At 43.9% G+C, this 22,756-nt stretch overlaps 1 protein-coding gene and 1 pseudogene across 1 annotated transcript; both read left to right on the top strand.

The window, feature by feature from the left end:
• The window catches only part of LOC121838804, a 55,961-nt pseudogene extending 42,143 nt beyond the window's left edge, over positions 1–13,818 (top strand).
• A 394-nt stretch (positions 13,819–14,212) lies between these two features.
• LOC121844704 (keratin-associated protein 4-7-like) lies at positions 14,213–20,999 on the top strand. The gene is made up of 2 exons (XM_042315117.1): positions 14,213–17,745; positions 17,789–20,999. The coding sequence occupies exon 2, from the start codon at positions 18,348–18,350 to the stop codon at positions 19,434–19,436; it is 1,089 nt and encodes a 362-aa protein (XP_042171051.1). The 5' UTR covers positions 14,213–17,745; positions 17,789–18,347; the 3' UTR covers positions 19,437–20,999.
• The last annotated feature ends 1,757 nt before the right edge of the window (positions 21,000–22,756 follow it).

Here is a 22,756-nt window from a genome sequence, read left to right as displayed (position 1 = left end):
AATGAGGGAGTTGCTGTGTTGGTGCTTTTTGCATGGAATTCGCCCGACGGAACGTGCTGGGGATTTGATGGCACCTGGGTCAGCGCTCCATACTCGTCCTGAGGTGCGTGTTAGTCGGCTGGTGAAAAATGTGCCAGCCTCACGCACTAGGCCTCCTGTGTACCTACCTAGCCTTGCACGTCCTGTGCCAGTCCTGCTCTCAGGCTCTCCAGTACACCTTCACGGTCCAGTCCATCCTGTGCCACCTTCACACACCAGTCCTCCGGTAGCAGCTCCCCGCACCAGGCTTCCTGTGCGTGTCCTCGATGCTGTAGCACCAGTTCCAGCACCACGCACCAGGCCTTCAGTGCGCCTCGCCTGTTCAGCGCAGCCAGCGCTTTTCTCCTCTACAGCGCTGCCGGAGCCTCCCGCCTGTTCAGCGCAGCCTCCCGCCTGTTTAGCGCAGCCAGAGCCTTTCTCCTCTCCTGCGCTGCCGGAGTCTCCCGCCTGTTCAGCGCAGCCAGAGCTGCCAGCCTGCATGGAGAAGCCAGAGCTGTCAGTCTGCATGGAGCAGCCAGAGCTGCCAGCCTGCATGGAGCAGCCAGAGCTGCCAGTCTGCCCAGCGCCGCCAGTGCTCCCAGTCTGCCCAGCGCCGCCAGTCTGCCCAGCGCCGCCAGTCTGCCCAGCGCCGCCAGTCTGTCAGGATCAGTTAGATCCACCAGTCAGCCAGGATCCACCAGTCTGCCAGGATCCGCCAGAAGTGCCAGTCAGCCAGGATCCGCCAGAAGTGCCAGTCAGCCAGGATCCGCCAGAAGTGCCAGTCAGCCAGGATCCGCCAGAAGTGCCAGTCGGCCAGGATCTGCCAGTCGGCCAGGATCTGCCAGTCGGCCAGGATCTGCCAGTCGGCCAGGATCTACCAGTCAGCCAGGATCCGCCAGTCAGCCAGGATCCGCCAGTCAGCCATGATCTTCTAGATCTGCCAGTCAACCGGATTCTTCCAGATCTGCCAGTCAACCAGTTTCTTCCAGATCTGCCAGTCAACCAGAATCTTCCAGATCCGCCAGCCAGCCAGGATCTACCGGAGCCTACTACCTGCCTGAGCTTTATCTCAGTACTGGGCTTCCTCTCAGTACTGGGCTTCCTCTCAGTACTGGGCTTCCTCTCAGTACTGGGCTTTCACTCAGTTCCGGGCTGCCCCTCAGTTCCGGGCTGCCCCTCAGTTCCGGGCTGCCCCTCAGTTCCGGGCTGCCCCTCAGTCCCGAGCTGCCCCTCAGTCCCGAGCTGCCCCTCAGTCCCAAGCTGCCCCTCTGTCCCGAGCTGCCCCTGAGTCCCGAGCTGCCTCAGTCCCGAGCTGCCCCTCAGTCCCGAGCTGCCCCTCAGTCACGAGCTGCTCCTCAGTTCAGTGGGGTTCTGGGTGAGGACTATTAGGCCATGGTCGGCGGCGAGGGTGGATTATCCCAGGACGCGAAGGGGAGGAACTAGGACATTAATGGAGTGGGGTCCACGTCCCGAGCCGGAACCGCCACCATGGACAGACGCCCACCCGGACCCTCCCTATGGTTTTGAGGTGCGTCCGGGAGTCCGCACCTTAGTCTTGGTCTTAGCCTTGGGAACCGTATTTAGGTAGCCTGAGTTTCACTGTGTATTTCGTGGGTGATTGTTCCTGTCTCTGTGTAGTTTCACCAGATAGGCTGTAATTAGGTTTCACGTTCCGTTTGTTGTTTTGTATTTTGTATAGTTATTTCATGTATCGCTTTTTTCATTAAAGTCATGAGTAACCACCACGCTGCATTTCGGTCCGACTCTCTTTCAACAAACGAAGAACGGCGTTACACAAATGTTCAGTTTTTCCCAAAATATTATTTGTGTAGGAGAAATCGCTCCGTTTTGTTCATCACGTTTGGCTAAGAAAAAAAAAAAACGAAAATTCAGTCATTACAACGCCAAACTTTTTCCAAATTAACTCCATAATATCGACAGAAAGATGGCAAACGTTGTTTAGAATCAATCCTCAGGGTGTTTTTCACATATCTATTCGATGATAAGTCATTTGTGGCAGTTGGGTTTCTCCTCTGTAGCAAATGGAAAATTCACGCAGGTGGAGATTACGCAATAATTGCAATGAAGGATACCAAGCGAGCACCTGGTAAATGTAGTCTCTTATGGTCAAACTTCCAATGATATGCCTACAAATACGTCACAATGCTGCAGACACCTTGGGGAAACGACAGAAAGTGTAAGCTCATTCCTGGCGCATTCACAGCCATATAAGGAGACATTGGAACACAGCGCCTTCAAAATCTGGGGCATTTCCTGTTTGAAATTTCATCTTGGTTTCGCCTGTAGCATCAGTTCTGTGGCACTCACAGATAATATCTTTGCAGTTCTGGAAACGTCAGAGTGTTTTCTTTCCAAAGGCACAGCGTGGTAATGGAAGAATCTTATTTATTAAAAGAATGAAACACTGAACAAACTAACAAAATAACAAAATGAACCGTGAAGCTATACAAACGAGTGCTGACAGGCAACTACACATAGAGAAGATCCCACCAACACCAAAGGAAAATGGCTGCCTAAATATGATCCCCAATCAGAGACAACGATAAACAGCTGCCTCTGATTGGGATCCATATCAGGCCACCATAGACATACAAATCTAAGTTATAAGTTATAGAGGCACAAAGATCAGAAAAAATGCCAACCTCCCCTGTTATTGGTAATGGTGAGAGGTTAGCATGTTTTGTTGTAGCCTCTGTTATTGGTAATGGTGAGAGGTTAGCATGTTTTGTTGTAGTCTCTGTTATTGGTAATGGTGAGAGGTTAGTATGTTTTGTTGTAGCCTCTGTAACTTTATCACTCATTATTATTCATGATTCATTCATGATTTTTCTTAATCATGGCATCATCCGGATTAATTTAGTAGTGTTCAGAAACATTTTCTCTACTCACTTACTAAGAAAATGACTCTTGTCACCATCCATCATATTAATATTTGGCGAAACATAACACAAAACACAACCAAAACAAAATGCAACCAACGAGTTTGAGTTTGAGTCACAAGGTTGAGGTAGTCATTGAGTTCAAGGAATATCTGACCAAATACTACACTTTTCACAACTGTAATACACCATTTGTGAATTGGTCAGAATTCTTATGACTTCTTCAAATAGGGGGAATGGAAAGTGATATAATTTCTAAGCAAGAAACAGATATGTATGAAAATACCCTCAAATAATGGTGACATTATATACTGAAAGCCAAGCGTAACATTTTAATACAATCTGTCTGTCATTGTATTTCTTCTGTGTTTGCAGACTCGCTGGCTGTAAACTCACAGACACATCCTGTAAAGTGTTGGCCTCAGTTCTCAGTTCAAACCCCTTACACCTGAGAGAGCTGGACCTGAGTAACAATGACCTGAAGGATTCAGGAGTGGAGCTGCTCTCTAATGGACTGGGGAATCCCCACTGTAAACTGAAGACTCTGAGGTCAGTATTCCTGTAGTTGGTCAACAAGTGATAACTGTTCACCAGATCCACATGTGTTTACCAGGCACACATAGTCCACACCATATGTGTTTGGACAGTGAAGCTTACAGTTTTAAATTTGGTGCTATGCTCCAGCATTTTGGATTTGAGATAGAATGTTTGCGCAACTGTTGGCGCAATTATTAGAAAATGGAAGAAGTTCAAGATGACGGTCAATCACCCTCGGTCTGGGAGTCAATCACCCTCGGTCTGGGGCTCCATGCAAGATCTCACCTTGTGGGGCATCAATGATCATGAGGAAGGTGGGGGATCAGCCCAGAACTACACGGCAGGACCTGGTCAATGACCTGAAGAGAGCTGGGACCACAGTCTCAAAGAAAACCATGAGTAACACACTACGCCGTCATGGATTAAAATCCTGCAGCGCACGCAAGGTCCCCCTGCTCAAGACAGCGCATGTCCAGGCCCGTCTGAAGTTTGCCAATGACCATCTGGATGAGCCAGAGGAGGAATGGGAGAAGGTCACACAGTGTATGCAAACCTGGTCAAGAACTACAGGAAACGTATGAACTCTGTAATTGCAAACAAAGGTTTCTGTACCAAATATTAAGTTCTGCTTTTCTGATGTATCAAATACTTATGTCATGCAATAAAATGCAAATTAATTACCTTAAAATCATACAATGTGATTTTCTGGATTTTTGTTTTATATTCGAAACCTACAGAGGAACCAGGCTATGAGGGGTGGCCAGTCCTCTTCTGGGTGTAACGGGTAGAGATTATAACAGATTATATCAGCACGGCTAGGTTGACTGGGGACAGCAAGGAGTCATCAGACCATGTAGTCCTGAGGCGTGGTCCTAGGGCTCAGGTCATATATATTTATATATATATATGAGAGAGAGAGAGAGAGAGAGAGAGAGAGAGAGAGAGAGAGAGAGAGAGAGAGAGAAAAAAGCCCACGATGCATAAACTACTGCAGCTAAGACAGGAGGGGTCAGAAGACACTGTGCCCCCATAATAAATCAAATCAAATCAAATCAAATTTTATTTGTCACATACAGATGGTTAGCAGATGTTAATGCGAGTGTAGCGAAATGCTTGTGCTTCTAGTTCCGACAATGCAGTAATAACGAGCAAGTAATCTAACTAACAATTCCAAAAAAAACTACTGTCATACACAGTGTAAGGGGATAAAGAATATGTACATAAGGATATATGAATGAGTGATGGTACAGAGCAGCATAGGCAAGATACAGTAGATGATATCGAGTACAGTATATACATATGAGATAAGTATGTAAACCAAGTGGCATAGTTAAAGTGGCAAGTGATACATGTATTACATAAGGATGCAGTCGATGATATAGAGTACAGTATCAACGTATGCATATGAGATGAACAATGTAGGGTAAGTAACATTATATAAGGTAGCATTGTTTAAAGTGGCTAGTGATATATTTACATCATTTCCCATCAATTCCCATGATTAAAGTGGCTGGAGTAGAGTCAGTGTCATTGACAGTGTGTTGGCAGTAGCCACTCAATGTTAGTGGTGGCTGTTTAACAGTCTGATGGCCTTGAGATAGAAGCTGTTTTTCAGTCTCTCGGTCCCAGCTTTGATGCACCTGTACTGACCTCGCCTTCTGGATGGCAGCGGGGTGAACAGGCAGTGGCTCGGTGGTTGATGTCCTTGATGATCTTTATGGCCTTCCTGTAGCATCGGGTGGTGTAGGTGTCCTGGAGGGCAGGTAGTTTGCCCCCGGTGATGCGTTGTGCAGACCTCACTACCCTCTGGACAGAGATGGCCGCCTCGCTTCGCGTTCCTAGGAAACTATGCAGTTTTTTGTTTTTTTACGTGTTATTTCTTACACTAGTACCCCAGGTCATCTTAGGTTTCTTTACATACAGCCGAGAAGAACTACTGAATATAAGATCAGCGTCAACTCACCATCAGTACGACCAAGAATATGTTTTTCGCGACGCGGATCCTGTGTTCTGCCTTACAACCAGTGTAACCGAGTGGATCACATGCAGCGACCAAAAAAAAAAAAACGACTCAGAAAAGAGGGAAACGAAGCGGTCTTCTGGTCAGACTCCGGAGACGGGCACATCGTGCACCACTCCCTAGCATTCTTCTTGCCAATGTCCAGTCTCTTGACAACAAGGTTGATGAAATCCGAGCAAGGGTAGCATTCCAGAGGGACATCAGAGACTGTAACGTTCTTTGCTTCACGGAAACATGGCTCACTGGAGAGACGCAATCCGAAGCGGTGCAGCCAGCGGGTTTCTCCACGCATCGCGCCGACAGAAACAAACATCTTTCTGGTAAGAAGAGGGGCGAGGGCGTATGTCTTATGGCCAACGTGACATGGTGTGATGAAAGAAACATACAGGAACTCAAATCCTTCTGTTCACCTGATTTAGAATTCCTCACAATCAAATGTAGACCGCATTATCTACCAAGAGAATTCTCTTCGATTATAATCACAGCCGTATATATCCCCCCCCAAGCAGACACATCGATGGCTCTGAACGAACTTTATTTAACTCTCTGCAAACTGGAAACGATTTATCCGGAGGCTGCATTCATTGTAGCTGGGGATTTTAACAAGGCTAATCTGAAAACAAGACTCCCTAAATTTTATCAGCATATCGATTGCGCAACCAGGGGTGGAAAGACCCTGGATCATTGTTACTCTAACTTCCGCGACGCATATAAGGCCCTGCCCCGCCCCCTTTCGGAAAAGCTGACCACGACTCCATTTTGTTGATCCCTGCCTACAGACAGAAACTAAAACAAGAAGCTCCCACGCTGAGGTCTGTCCAACGCTGGTCCGACCAAGCTGACTCCACACTCCAAGACTGCTTCCATCACGTGGACTGGGAGATGTTTCGTATTGCGTCAGACAACAACATTGACGAATACGCTGATACGGTGTGCGAGTTCATTAGAACGTGCGTTGAAGATGTCGTTCCCATAGCAACGATTAAAACATTCCCTAACCAGAAACCGTGGATTGATGGCAGCATTTGTGTGAAACTGAAGGCACGAACCACTGCTTTTAATCAGGGCAAGGTGTCTGGTAACATGACTGAATACAAACAGTGCAGCTATTCCCTCCGCAAGGCTATCAAACAAGCTAAGCGCCAGTACAGAGACAAAGTAGAATCTCAATTCAACGGCTCAGACACAAGAGGTATGTGGCAGGGTCTACAGTCAATCACGGACTACAGGAAGAAACCCAGCCCAGTCACGGACCAGGATGTCTTGCTCCCAGGCAGACTAAATAACTTTTTTGCCCGCTTTGAGGACAATACAGTGCCACTGACACGGCCTGCAACGGAAACATGCGGTCTCTCCTTCACTGCAGCCGAAGTGAGTAAGACATTTAAACGTGTTAACCCTCGCAAGGCTGCAGGCCCAGACGGCATCCCCAGCCGCGCCCTCAGAGCATGCGCAGACCAGCTGGCCGGTGTGTTTACGGACATATTCAATCAATCCCTATACCAGTCTGCTGTTCCCACATGCTTCAAGAGGGCCACCATTGTTCCTGTTCCCAAGAAAGCTAAGGTAACTGAGCTAAACGACTACCGCCCCGTAGCACTCACATCCGTCATCATGAAGTGCTTTGAGAGACTAGTCAAGGACCATATCACCTCCACCCTACCTGACACCCTTGACCCACTCCAATTTGCTTACCGCCCAAATAGGTCCACAGACGATGCAATCTCAACCACACTGCACACTGCCCTAACCCATCTGGACAAGAGGAATACCTATGTGAGAATGCTGTTCATCGACTACAGCTCGGCATTCAACACCATAGTACCCTCCAAGCTCGTCATCAAGCTCGAGACCCTGGGTCTCGACCCCGCCCTGTGCAACTGGGTACTGGACTTCCTGACGGGCCGCCCCCAGGTGGTGAGGGTAGGCAACAACATCTCCTCCCCGCTGATCCTCAACACTGGGGCCCCACAAGGGTGCGTTCTGAGCCCTCTCCTGTACTCCCTGTTCACCCACGACTGCGTGGCCATGCACGCCTCCAACTCAATCATCAAGTTTGCGGACGACACAACAGTGGTAGGCTTGATCACCAACAACGACGAGACGGCCTACAGGGAGGAGGTGAGGGCCCTCGGAGTGTGGTGTCAGGAAAATAACCTCACACTCAACGTCAACAAAACTAAGGAGATGATTGTGGACTTCAGGAAACGGCAGAGGGAACACCCCCATCCACATCGATGGAACAGTAGTGGAGAGGGTAGCAAGTTTTAAGTTCCTCGGCATACACATCACAGACAAACTGAATTGGTCCACTCACACAGACAGCATCGTGAGGAAGGCGCAGCAGCGCCTCTTCAACCTCAGGAGGCTGAAGAAATTCGGCTTGTCACCAAAAGCACTCACAAACTTCTACAGATGCACAATCGAGAGCATCCTGGCGGGCTGTATCACCGCCTGGTATGGCAACTGCACCGCCCTCAATCACTCAATCACCGCCCTCAATCACTAATACGATACCTCCGGACAGGGCCAAACAGGCAGGATATAACCCCACCCACTTTGCCAATGCACAGCCCCCACACCAACACCACCAACCTATCACTCTGAGACAAGGCCGAGTATAGCCCACAAAGATCTCCACACGGCACAACCCAAGGGGAGGCGCCAACCCTGACAGGAAGACCATGTCAGTGACTCAACCCACTCAAGCGACGCACCCCTCTCAGGGACAGCATGAAAGAGCACCAGTAAGCCAGTGACTCAGCCCTTGTAATAGGGTTAGAGGCAGAGAATACCAGTCGAGAGGGGAACCGGCCAGGCAGAGACAGCAAGGGTGGTTCGTTGTTCCAGTGCCTTTCCGTTCACCTTCCCACTCCTGGGCCAGACTACACTCAATCATATGACCCACTGAAGAGATGCGTCTTCAGTAAAGACTTAAAGGTTGAGACTGAGTCTGCGTCTGCGTCTCTCACATGGGTAGGCAGACCATTCCATAAAAATGGAGCTCTATAGGAGAAAGCCCTGCCTCATTTAACACAGTAAATTCATCAGGCTTAAGCCATGTTTCTGTCAGGCTAATCACATCAAGATTATGATCAGTGCCTTGGAAGTGAGGGATCTAAAATTGAGTAGCCCCATTTGGAGATGTGAGGTCTCACGATCTCTTTCAATAATGGCAGGAATGGAGGAGGTCTTTATCCTAGTGAGATTGCTAAGGCGAACACCGCCATGTTTAGTTTTGCCCAACCTAGGTCGAGGCACAGACACGATCTCAATGGGGATAGCTGAGCTGACTACACTGACTGTGCTAGTGGCAGGCTGGCTAACAGCCTGCTGCCTGGCCTGCACCCTATTTCATTGTGGAGCTAGAGGAGTTAGAGCCCTGTCTATGTTGGTAGATAAGATGAGAGCACCCCTCCAGCTAGGATGGAGTCCGTCAATCCTCAACAGGCCAGGCTTGGTCCTGTTTGTGGGTGAGTCCCAGAAAGAGGGCCAATTATCTACAAATTCTATCTTTTGGGAAAAAAAAAATGTTTTCAACCAGAGATTAAGTTGTGAGACTCTGCTGTAGAGCTCATCACTCCCCCTAACTGGGAGGGGGCCAGAGACAATTAGTCGATGATGACACATCTTTCCAGCTGATTTACGCGCTGAAGCTACGAGTGTGATTTTAACATGATTTTACTCTTTATCAGGCTGTCAGGCTGTCTAGTCACAGAGGAAGGCTGTGCTTCTCTGGTCTCAGCTCTGAAGTCAAACCCCTCACACCTGAGAGAGCTGGACCTGAGTAACAATGACCTGAAGGATTCAGGAGTGAAGCTGCTCTCTGCTGTACTGGGGAATCCACACTGTAAACTGGAGACTCTGAGGTCAGTATTCCTGTAGTTGGTCAACAAGTGATAATTGTTCACCAGATCCACATGTGTTTACCAGGCACTCGAAGTCCACACCATATGTACATACCTTTGTTACTGTTTAGAAATTAATAGTGAATAATAACAAAGTTGTAACTTTGCCTGTTATTGGTAATGGTGAGAGGTTAGTATGTTTTGTTGTAGCCTCTGCCATTGGTAATGGTGAGAGTTTAGCATGTTTTGTTGTAGTCTCTGTTTTTGGTAATGGTGAGAGGTTAGCATGTTTTGTTTTATCCTCTGTTATTGGTAATGGTGAGAGGTTAGCATGTTTTGTTGTAGCCTCTGTTATTGTAATGGTGAGAGGTTAGCATGTTTTGTTGTAGCCTCTGTTATTGGTAGTGGTGATAAGTTAGCATATTTTGTTGTAGTCTCTGTTTTTGTAATGGTGAGAGGTTAGCATGTTTTGTTGTAACCTCTGTTATTGGTAATGGTGAGGTTAGCATGTTTTGTTGTATCCTCTGTTATTGGTAATGGTTAGAGTTTGGCATGTTTTGTTGTAGCATCTGTTATTGGTAATGGTGAGAGTTTGGCATGTTTTGTTGTAGTCTCTGTTATTGGTAATGGTGAGGTTAGCATGTTTTGTTGTAGTCTGTTATTGGTAATGGTGAAAGGTTAGCATGTTTTTTGTATCCTCTGTTATTGGTAATGGTGAGAGTTTGGCATGTTTTGTTGTAGTCTCTCTCATTCTATCTCATTATAAGTAATGATTCGTTAATGATGATTCTTAATCAGTTTAGAAACATTGTATCTACTCACATAGACAGAAAATTACCATCACCATTCAGTTACTATTGACAAAAACAAACTGTAAATGCGTCAATGTCACCTCATATGAAACATTTGATCTGAAATCCAAAATGTTGGATTAGAGAGCCACATTGAAAATGCTAGCTTCCGTGTCAAAATAGATAAGTTGTGGACTGTTTACTCAATTCAATCTAAATCTGATACCTCACTGTCTGTCTTTTGACTGATACTGCTTTTAAACTGGTCTGGTCAGTCTACTCATATATTTGTACCTTACATTTTTCTATCTTCAAGTAATATTATGATAATTTAAAATAATGAAATATTCATTTATGAATAGATATGGCAGGTTTCAGGACACTGCTGTATCTGAATATGTTGAAAAAATATACTGCCACTATTTTCACCACCAAAGAATAGCAGTGTGATTTTAATATGATTTGACTCTCTGCAGGCTGTCAGGCTGTTTAGTCACAGAGGAAGGCTGTGCTGCTCTGGTCTCAGCTCTGAGGTCAAACCCCTCACACCTGAGAGAGATGGACCTGAGCTACAATCACCCAGGAGACTCAGGAGTCAGACTGCTCTCTGCTGGACTGGAGGATCCACACTGCAGACTGGAGAACCTCAAGTATGTAGAGGGTTAACTTCTTGACGCTACCCATCCCGGGATAATTGTCATCAGAAACCGCTGAATAGCATAGCGCCACAGTCAAATAATATGACTAAAAATATTCATATTCATGAAATCACAAGTGCAATATTGCAAAACACAGCTTAGCCTTTTGTTAATCCACCTGTCGTCAAGTAATATTATGATAATTTAAAATAATGAAATATTCATTTATGAATAGATATGGCAGGTTTCAGGACACTGCTGTATCTGAATATGTTGAAAAATATACTGCCACTATTTTCACCACCAAAGAATAGCAGTGTGATTTTAATATGATTTGACTCTCTGCAGGCTATCAGGCTGTCTAGTCACAGAGGAAGGCTGTGCTTCTCTGGTCTCAGCTCTGAGGTCAAACCCCTCACACCTGAGAGAGATGGACCTGAGCTACAATCACCCAGGAGACTCAGGAGTCAGACTGCTCTCTGCTGGACTGGAGGATCCACACTGCAGACTGGAGAACCTCAAGTATGTAGAGGGTTAACTTCTTGACGCTACCCATCCCGGGATAATTGTCATCAGAAACCGCTGAATAGCATAGCGCCACAGTCAAATAATATGACTAAAAATATTCATATTCATGAAATCACAAGTGCAATATTGCAAAACACAGCTTAGCCTTTTGTTAATCCACCTGTCGTCTCAGATTTTGAAATTATACTTTACAGCGAAAGCAATCAAGCGTTTGTGTAAGTTTATCGATAGCATAACACAACTTTAAGTACACTTAGCATCAGGTAGCTTGGTCACGAAAATCAGAAAAGCAATCAGAAAAGCAATCAAAAAAATCAGAAAAGCAATCAAATCGTTTACCTTTGATGATCTTCAGATGTTTTCACTCACGAGACTCCCAGTTACACAATAAATGTTCCTTTTATTCCATAAAGATTATTTTTATATCCAAAATACCTCCGTTTGTTTTTCGCGTTATGTTCAGAAATCCACAGGAAATAGAGGTCACAACAACGCAGATGAAAATTCCAAATAATATCCATAATATCCACAGAAACATGTCAAACGTTTTATAAGCAATCCTCAGGTTGTTTTTAAAATATATATTCAATAACATATCAACCGGGTAGCAGGACAGCAGGAACAATGGCCGCTTTTTTTTCTCTTTTTTTTCTGTATCGCAAAACTCACTCTCACTCTGAGAGCCCATCCATTTACGCAATATGATCTTTCTCGCTCATTTGAAAAAAAAGCCTGCAACTATGTCTAAAGACTGTTGACACCTTAGAAAAAAGAATCCTTTAAATGGAGGATAGGCATGCATAGGAACAGAGAGGTTTCAAAATAAGAGGCACTTCCTGATTGGATTTTCCTCAGGTTTTTGCCTGCAATATCAGTTCTGTTATACTCACAGATAATATTTTGACAGTTTTGGAAACTTTAGAGTGTTTTCTATCCTAATCTGACAATTATATGATATAATCTACTTTTTGGGGCTGAGAAATATGCAGTTTCAAATGGGTACGTTTTTTACATGAAAATACTGCCCCCTACATGCAAAAGGTTGTCAATGTTCATATCAGACATGACTTATCAGGATAGTTAAGACAAGCATTCTAACCACCACTTGGACAAAGTTATATGCTGACTGTGTGTGTCCTGTATTTGTGTCCTGTGTGTCAGTCGTGTGTGTGTATGTGTCCAGTGTCCAGTGTGAAACAAACACACTCTCACACACAGGATACACACACACAAACAGGACACACACACACACACAGGACACACACACACAGGACACACACACAGGACACACAGGACACATACACAGACAAACATTCTTACCAAAACTTGACTGTGTATGTGTGTGTGTGTGTGTGTGTGTGTGTGTGTGTGTGTGTGTGTGTGTGTGTGTGTGTGTGTGTGTGTGTGTGTGTGTGTGTGTGTGTGTGTGTGTGTGTGAGTTCAGGTGTATCCCTCAATGACTGTCTGTTCTTCTGCTTACCACTACAGTGTGGAACATGGTGGAGAGAACAGAATGAAACCTGGGCTTAGAAAATGTGAGTGTTGACTGCTGTGAAGAATATGACTAAGAATAAGTCTTAATTCAAGTTAAGTCAAAGTCAAAGACCAACATCATTACTGACTTGGTCATATTAAATATAAGCTGTAGTTCTACAGAAGCAGAAATCAGGGACACCAACGTCTACAAAGAGTTTATATTACTGTGTGTGTGTGTGTGTGTGTGTGTGTGTGTGTGTGTGTGTGTGTGTGTGTGTGTGTGTGTGTGTGTGTGTGTGTGTGTGTGTGTGTGTGTGTGTGTAATTAATGGGAATAAGTGTGTTTTATATTACCATACAGTATAACATATGATCATTCAACAAGTCTCAAGTTACCTTAACTTCTCCTTTTGATACCTAGAAACATCTACATTAAATGAATTAGTGAAAAGTGAGTTAACATTCTAATGTGAATGATGATGATTTCTAATATTGTGTCTGGTTTCATCCATCAGATGTCTGTGATCTCACAATGGACCCAAATACAGCACACAGACAACTCTCTCTGTCTGAGGAGAACAGAAAGGTGACATGGAGGACAGAGGAGCAGCCGTATCCTGATCACCCAGAGAGATTTGATAAAGACTGTAGACAGGTGCTGTGTAGAGAGGGTCTGACTGGGCGCTGTTACTGGGAGGTAGAGATGAGTGGGTGGGATGATATAGGAATGACATATAAAGGAATCAGCAGGAGAGGAGACCTTCATAAATGTTGGCTTGGATCAAATGACAAGTCCTGGAGTCTGGAATGTTCTGACAACCGTTACAGAGCCTATCACAATAGTCACCCTACTACCATAGACGTCCCCTCCTCCAGCTCCCACAGAGTAGGAGTGTATCTGGACTGGCCAGCCGGCACTCTGTCCTTCTATAGAGCCTTCTCTTACACACTGACCCACCTGCACACATTCACCTCCACATTCACTGAGCCCCTCTATCCAGGGTTTAGGCTTTATGATGATGAATACTCCTCATTGTCCCTGTGTTAGGCTTTATGATGATGAATACTCCTCAATGTCAGAAACACTGAAACACACTGACACACACACACACACACACACACACACACACACTGAACACACACACTGAACACACACACACACACACACACACTGAACACACACACACACTGAACACACACACACTGAACACACACACGCACTGGACACAGACACGCACTGGACACAGGCGCACACACTGGACACACAAACACACACACACACTGGACACACACACTGGAAGCACACACTGGACACTGGAAACACACACTGGACACTGGACACACACACTGGACACACACACACTGGACACTGGACACACACACTGGACACACTGGACACTGGACACACACAAACTGGACACAAACACACACACACACACACTGGACACACTCACACACACTGGACACACACACTGGACACACACACATTGGACACACACACACATACGTGTTTATATCACCTAGTGGGGACACCTGTTCTCACACCACATTCTGGGGACTCGACTTTCCTGACAACCTGGAGACAAAACTAAAACATATAAAAATCTAGAAAATAATCTATAATAAATACACCCCTTCAAATGTAATTGATTCATTGATATAAGGGTAGATGACATTGTGGGGACTGGGAAGGTGAACAATGTGGGGACCCAAGAGGAAACTCCTTATTTGGCGTCAACAGGAAATCCCATCTGGGGACCAAGTTCCGACCAACTAGTACCATTTTGGGACAATAGTGTCGGCTGTTGTTTAGGGCACAAGGGGAAGATAGATTCTAATCTAGATCAGTTTGAATGGCCTTTCAGCATATCAGAACCACTAGAGAATGTTGCTGGGTGTTTCTCTTTAGCATATCAGAACCCACTAGAGAATGTTGCCAGGTGTTCTCTTTAGCATATCAGAACCCACTAGAGAATGTTGCCAGGTGTTCTCTTTAGCATATCAGAACCACTAGAGAATGTTGCCAGGTGTTCTCTTTAGCTTATCAGAACCACTAGAGAATGTTGCCAGGTGTTCTCTTTAGCATATCAGAACCACTAGAGAATGTTGCCAGGTGTTTCTCTTTAGCATATCAGAACCACTAGAGAATGTTGCTGGGTGTTTCTCTTTAGCATATCAGAACCACTAGAGAATGTTGCTGGGTGTTTCTCTTTAGCATATCAGAACCACTAGAGAATGTTGCCAGGTGTTTCTCTTTAGCATATCAGAACCACTAGAGAATGTTGCCAGGTGTTTCTCTTTAGCATATCAGAACCACTAGAGAATGTTGCCAGGTGTTCTCTTTAGCATATCAGAACCACTAGAGAATGTTGCCAGGTGTTCTCTTTAGCATATCAGAACCCACTAGAGAATGTTGCCAGGTGTTCTCTTTAGCATATCAGAACCACTAGAGAATGTTGCCAGGTGTTCTCTTTAGCATATCAGAACCACTAGAGAATGTTGCCAGGTGTTCTCTTTAGCATATCAGAACCCACTAGAGAATGTTGCCAGGTGTTCTCTTTAGCATATCAGAACCACTAGAGAATGTTGCCAGGTGTTCTCTTTAGCATATCAGAACCACTAGAGAATGTTGCCAGGTGTTCTCTTTAGCATATCAGAACCACTAGAGAATGTTGCTGGGTGTTTCTCTTTAGCATATCAGAACCACTAGAGAATGTTGCCAGGTGTTTCTCTTTAGCATATCAGAACCACTAGAGAATGTTGCCAGGTGTTCTCTTTAGCATATCAGAACCACTAGAGAATGTTGCCAGGTGTTTCTCTTTAGCATATCAGAACCACTAGAGAATGTTGCCAGGTGTTTCTCTTTAGCATATCAGAACCCACTAGAGAATGTTGCCAGGTGTTCTCTTTAGCATATCAGAACCACTAGAGAATGTTGCCAGGTGTTCTCTTTAGCATATCAGAACCACTAGAGAATGTTGCCAGGTGTTTCTCTTTAGCATATCAGAACCACTAGAGAATGTTGCCAGGTGTTTCTCTTTAGCATATCAGAACCACTAGAGAATGTTGCCAGGTGTTCTCTTTAGCATATCAGAACCACTAGAGAATGTTGCCAGGTGTTCTCTTTAGCATATCAGAACCCACTAGAGAATGTTGCCAGGTGTTCTCTTTAGCATATCAGAACCACTAGAGAATGTTGCCAGGTGTTCTCTTTAGCATATCAGAACCACTAGAGAATGTTGCCAGGTGTTTCTCTTTAGCATATCAGAACCACTAGAGAATGTTGCTGGGTGTTTCTCTTTAGCATATCAGAACCACTAGAGAATGTTGCCAGGTGTTCTCTTTAGCATATCAGAACCACTAGAGAATGTTGCCAGGTGTTTCTCTTTAGCATATCAGAACCACTAGAGAATGTTGCTGGGTGTTTCTCTTTAGCATATCAGAACCACTAGAGAATGTTGCTGGGTGTTTCTCTTTAGCATATCAGAACCACTAGAGAATGTTGCCAGGTGTTCTCTTTAGCATATCAGAACCCACTAGAGAATGTTGCCAGGTGTTCTCTTTAGCATATCAGAACCCACTAGAGAATGTTGCCAGGTGTTCTCTTTAGCATATCAGAACCACTAGAGAATGTTGCCAGGTGTTCTCTTTAGCATATCAGAACCACTAGAGAATGTTGCCAGGTGTTTCTCTTTAGCATATCAGAACCACTAGAGAATGTTGCCAGGTGTTCTCTTTAGCATATCAGAACCACTAGAGAATGTTGCCAGGTGTTCTCTTTAGCATATCAGAACCACTAGAGAATGTTGCTGGGTGTTTCTCTTTAGCATATCAGAACCACTAGAGAATGTTGCTGGGTGTTTCTCTTTAGCATATCAGAACCACTAGAGAATGTTGCCAGGTGTTTCTCTTTAGCATATCAGAACCACTAGAGAATGTTGCCAGGTGTTCTCTTTAGCATATCAGAACCACTAGAGAATGTTGCCAGGTGTTTCTCTTTAGCATATCAGAACCACTAGAGAATGTTGCCGGGTGTTTCTCTTTAGCATATCAGAACCACTAGAGAATGTTGCCAGGTGTTCTCTTTAGCATATCAGAACCACTAGAGAATGTTGCCAGGTGTTCTCTTTAGCATATCAGAACCCACTAGAGAATGTTGCCAGGTGTTCTCTTTAGCATATCAGAACCACTAGAGAATGTTGCCAGGTGTTCTCTTTAGCATATCAGAACCCACTAGAGAATGTTGCCAGGTGTTCTCTTTAGCATATCAGAACCACTAGAGAATGTTGCCAGGTGTTCTCTTTAGCATATCAGAACCCACTAGAGAATGTTGCCAGGTGTTTCTCTTTAGCATATCAGAACCCACTAGAGAATGTTGCCAGGTGTTTCTCTTTAGCATATCAGAACCACTAGAGAATGTTGCCAGGTGTTCTCTTTAGCATATCAGAACCACTAGAGAATGTTGCTGGGTGTTCTCTTTAGCATATCAGAACCCACTACAGAATGTTGCCAGGTGTTCTCTTTAGCATATCAGAACCCACTAGAGAATGTTGCCAGGTGTTCTCTTTAGCATATCAGAACCACTAGAGAATGTTGCCAGGTGTTCTCTTTAGCATATCAGAACCACTAGAGAATGTTGCCAGGTGTTTCTCTTTAGCATATCAGAACCACTAGAGAATGTTGCCAGGTGTTCTCTTTAGCATATCAGAACCACTAGAGAATGTTGCCAGGTGTTCTCTTTAGCATATCAGAACCACTAGAGAATGTTGCCAGGTGTTTCTCTTTAGCATATCAGAACCACTAGAGAATGTTGCCAGGTGTTCTCTTTAGCATATCAGAACCACTAGAGAATGTTGCCAGGTGTTTCTCTTTAGCATATCAGAACCACTAGAGAATGTTGCCAGGTGTTCTCTTTAGCATATCAGAACCACTAGAGAATGTTGCCAGGTGTTCTCTTTAGCATATCAGAACCACTAGAGAATGTTGCCAGGTGTTCTCTTTAGCATATCAGAACCACTAGAGAATGTTGCCAGGTCTTCTCTTTAGCATATCAGAACCCACCTTCCGGTTACTAGTCCAACGCTCTAACCACTAGGCTACCCTGCCGCCAGGGAGAGTGTGATGTCATATCGGTGACATATCGGTGACTGAAGAGTCATTCTCCCAACACGTTTAGAAAAAGAGGGAATATGAGCAACTGTAAGCACACAGATGATGTTGGCAGGTGTTCCATAGGGATTATCCCTTTACAATACTAGTTGTTTGCTCTGAGTCTCGCCGCTCTCGAGTAGCACCTACTGAAGAATAGAGTTTAAATATGTGGCTTGGCAGGAAGTGTTAACCCCTCCAATTCCCAGACCACAGGATACACACAAGGACTAATATGTCCATACTAACCATTTTGGTGTTAGTCAGCAATCTGGTGTTAAACTATGTTGACATGAAAAAGTGCTGGAAAAGCATGCAGACATTTCGGAATAGCAGAGACTAAAGAGACAAGTGGAGACAGGAACACCAAATCAGTCCATTTATCTGGGCAGGTTTCTAACCTGATCTTCCTGCCACTGCCTTCCGTATCATCACTGGTATGCTATGATGCTTGCATATACAGGATCTATTAAACTGTCTACTCATATGTCGTACCTGCAGAACCGTTGTCTGTGTTGTCTGTTGTGTTGTTCTCCACTACCTACAGAACCGTTGTCTGTGTTGTCTGTTGTGTTGTTCTCCACTACCTACAGAACCGTTGTCTGTGTTGTCTGTTGTGTTGTTCTCCACTACCTGCAGAACCGTTGTCTGTTGTCTGTTGTGTTGTTCTCCACTACCTGCAGAACCGTTGTCTGTTGTCTGTTGTGTTGTTCTCCACTACCTACAGAACCGTTGTCTGTGTTGTCTGTTGTGTTGTTCTCCACTACCTACAGAACCGTTGTCTGTGTTGTCTGTTGTGTTGTTCTCCACTACCTACAGAACCGTTGTCTGTGTTGTCTGTTGTGTTGTTCTCCACTACCTACAGAACCGTTGTCTGTGTTGTCTGTTGTGTTGTTCTCCACTACCTACAGAACCGTTGTCTGTGTTGTCTGTTGTGTTGTTCTCCACTACCTGCAGAACCGTTGTCTGTTGTCTGTTGTGTTGTTCTCCACTACCTACAGAACCGTTGTCTGTTGTCTGTTGTGTTGTTCTCCACTACCTGCAGAACCGTTGTCTGTGTTGTCTGTTGTGTTGTTCTCCACTACCTGCAGAACCGTTGTCTGTGTTGTCTGTTGTGTTGTTCTCCACTACCTACAGAACCGTTGTCTGTGTTGTCTGTTGTGTTGTTCTCCACTACCTGCAGAACCGTTGTCTGTTGTCTGTTGTGTTGTTCTCCACTACCTGCAGAACCGTTGTCTGTGTTGTCTGTTGTGTTGTTCTCCACTACCTACAGAACCGTTGTCTGTGTTGTCTGTTGTGTTGTTCTCCACTACCTGCAGAACCGTCTGTGTTGTCTGTTGTGTTGTTCTCCACTACCTACAGAACCGTTGTCTGTGTTGTCTGTTGTGTTGTTCTCCACTACCTGCAGAACCGTCTGTGTTGTCTGTTGTGTTGTTCTCCACTACCTACAGAACCGTTGTCTGTGTTGTCTGTTGTGTTGTTCTCCACTACCTGCAGAACCGTTGTCTGTTGTCTGTTGTGTTGTTCTCCTGAAGTCCCTGAAACACATGTCCATACATGTTCTATACATGTGCTTTTGTTGCTAAACTCAATTCATGTGTAATAACTGGATACTAAACTAAAGTCATGTGTTATAACTGGATACTAAACTAAAGTCATGTGTAATAACTGGATACTAAACTAAAGTCATGTGTTATAACTGGATACTAAACTCAAGTCATGTGTTATAACTGGATACTAAACTCAAGTCATGTGTTATAACTGGATACTAAACTAAAGTCATGTGTTATAACTGGATACTAAACTAAAGTCATGTGTTATAACTGGATACTAAACTAAAGTCATGTGTTATAACTGGATACTAAACTCAATTCATGTGTTATAACTGGATACTAAACTAAAGTCATGTGTTATAACTGGATACTAAACTAAAGTCATGTGTTATAACTGGATACTAAACTAAAGTCATGTGTTATAACTGGATACTAAACTAAAGTCATGTGTTATAACTGGATACTAAACTAAAGTCATGTGTTATAACTGGATACTAAACTAAAGTCATGTGTTATAACTGGATACTAAACTAAAGTCATGTGTTATAACTGGACACTAAACTAAAGTCATGTGTTATAACTGCACACTAAACTAAAGTCATGTGTTATAACTGGACACTAAACTAAAGTCATGTGTTATAACTGGATACTAAACTAAAGTCATGTGTTATAACTGGATACTAAACTAAAGTCATGTGTTATAACTGGATACTAAACTAAAGTCATGTGTTATAACTGGATACTAAACTAAAGTCATGTGTTATAACTGGATACTAAACTAAAGTCATGTGTTATAACTGGATACTAAACTAAAGTCATGTGTTATAACTGGATACTAAACTAAAGTCATGTGTTATAACTGGATACTAAACTAAAGTCATGTGTTATAACTGGATACAAACTAAAGTCATGTGTTATAACTGGATACTAAACTAAAGTCATGTGTTATAACTGGATACTAAACTAAAGGCATGTGTTATAACTGGATACTAAACTAAAGTCATGTGTTATAACTGGATACTAAACTAAAGTCATGTGTTATAACTGGATACTAAACTAAAGTCATGTGTTATAACTGGATACTAAACTAAAGTCATGTGTTATAACTGGATACTAAACTAAAGTCATGTGTTATAACTGGATACTAAACTAAAGTCATGTGTTATAACTGGATACTAAACTAAAGTCATGTGTTATAACTGGATACTAAACTAAAGGCATGTGTTATAACTGGATACTAAATTATTTTTACATTTTAGTAGATACTCTTATCCAGAGCAAATAGGATTCAGTGTTTTGCTCAAGGAACAAACACATCAATAAGATGTATCTGGGCAGGTTTCTTTACTGATCTTCCTGCCATGGCCTCCCGTATCATCTCTGGTGAGGGAAATACATTTATACCACATTCCACTGGTCTCTACTGAAATCCTACGACATGCTGTTTGCATATATAGTTTCTATTAAACTGTTTGCTCAAAATGTGTTTGTGTTAATTAACATGTTATGGCTGAAAATGTCAATTAAACAGGTTCCTAAATCAGCTGTGTCTGAAATTATTTCATTCCACATTTACATTTACATTTACACATTCACATTCACACAACCTTCAAGGAGTTTCTGCAGTCAAGTCTGTATCACCCTCTTCATCTGGCTCAACAAACTATGAAATACAAGCAATAATGTATGTTAGCAGGGAGGGAGAAATAGGCTAGTTGGTCAGAAGAAGTCACCATGAGATTGTTGAGGTACCAGATTTAACTTGAATTAGTTTAACCTTCTGGTCCAGACCTTTACCCTTGAATAAGTTGATCCTTCCCTGCTCCATCACCATGAGGACTTTGGTGATGTTTGCCAGCTGAAGTGTTCCCTCTGGTAACCTGTATCATTTCCTGTGTATCCGTGTATCATGTTCCAGGAAATCTGCTAGCTGGTCTATTTAAGTTGAGTACTGTAGACATCGTGGTGATGTGTTTACACAACTTGGTGGATGAGAGGGATTCTGGGCATTTAGCCCCACAATTCATGGCAAAGAGACACAGGCAGTCTGATCCGCAGAATGATGTTGGACAGTCTGGAATGGTGAACATGTAGAACACTCATCTGAACAAGCAGCGCCATTGATCTGATCACCCATCTGAACAAGCAGCTCCATTGATCTGATCACCCATCTGAACAAGCAGCGCCATTGATATGATCACCCATCTGAACAAGCAGCTCCATTGATCTGATCACCCATCTGAACAAGCAGCGCCATTGATCTGATCACCCATCTGAACAAGCAGCTCCATTGATCTGATCACCCATCTGAACAAGCAGCGCCATTGATCTGATCACCCATCTGAACAAGCAGCTCCATTGATCTGATCACCCATCTGAACAAGCAGCTCCATTGATCTGATCACCCATCTGCACAAGCAGCTTGGAAAAGAGACCCTGAAAACTGAGAATTGTGACCACACCCACTCCACTGAGTGATTGCTTTGCAATGCTTGCAGATAGACACTGATTTCTTCCAACCACTCATTGCTGAATTTGCGATTTCCAACTTGTTGTGTAATCTTTCTGTCCAATGGCCGATGAGCACTGACACGTTGTATCTATGATTTCTCTTCATATGACAAAGATTAAAAAGGATTTGCCAGTAGATTGTCGACGTGATTAATGATGATGACAACTAGCTAAGATTGTGAAGGTATGATGGTGACATGATCAGTCCAATCAAAGCGGCTGTAGATATAACGTGATTTGATGTCATTTTATCTATGGCCAATGACCTTGAGCCTTCTTGGATGGGCAATTCTAATGTAACTATGGCAGCACCCAAGGGGCTTGAATTTTTCTAGCTCTACTCTTAGATTTGGCAGTGACATAGTGTGACCATGAGTGACAGAACACTGAGCCGATCACAGCGCACTAGAGAACATTACCAACCCCTACACTCCATATTTCCTGCTGGCTGCCCCACCACTACAGAACATTACCAACCCCTACACTCCATATTTCCCGCTGGCTGCCCCACCACTACAGAAAGCACTGAGTTAGGCTGAAACACCTGCATTTTAGAGCTGCCTTACTGGAGAAAGCATTAAAGAGACCTGGTTTGTATGGAGGCTTTATGAACTCAATGATGTTTTATTTGTTTGCAAACTGATATGTGATAATGCTAAAATAACATGCAAAACAGTATACCCCAAAAATAAAATAATATTTTTTTGTTTGCTAGAAATGTGTGACCCCACCTGCCCTGAATGTCGTGTCGCCACTGTGTGCAGTTTATACTAATTCTTATTTACATAT

This window comes from Oncorhynchus tshawytscha, unplaced genomic scaffold, assembly GCF_018296145.1.
Source record: "Oncorhynchus tshawytscha isolate Ot180627B unplaced genomic scaffold, Otsh_v2.0 Un_contig_9030_pilon_pilon, whole genome shotgun sequence".
Classification (NCBI taxonomy): domain Eukaryota; kingdom Metazoa; phylum Chordata; class Actinopteri; order Salmoniformes; family Salmonidae; genus Oncorhynchus; species Oncorhynchus tshawytscha.
The sequence above is the reverse complement of the archived record's forward strand: the minus strand, read 5'-3'. Positions and strand labels throughout refer to the sequence as shown.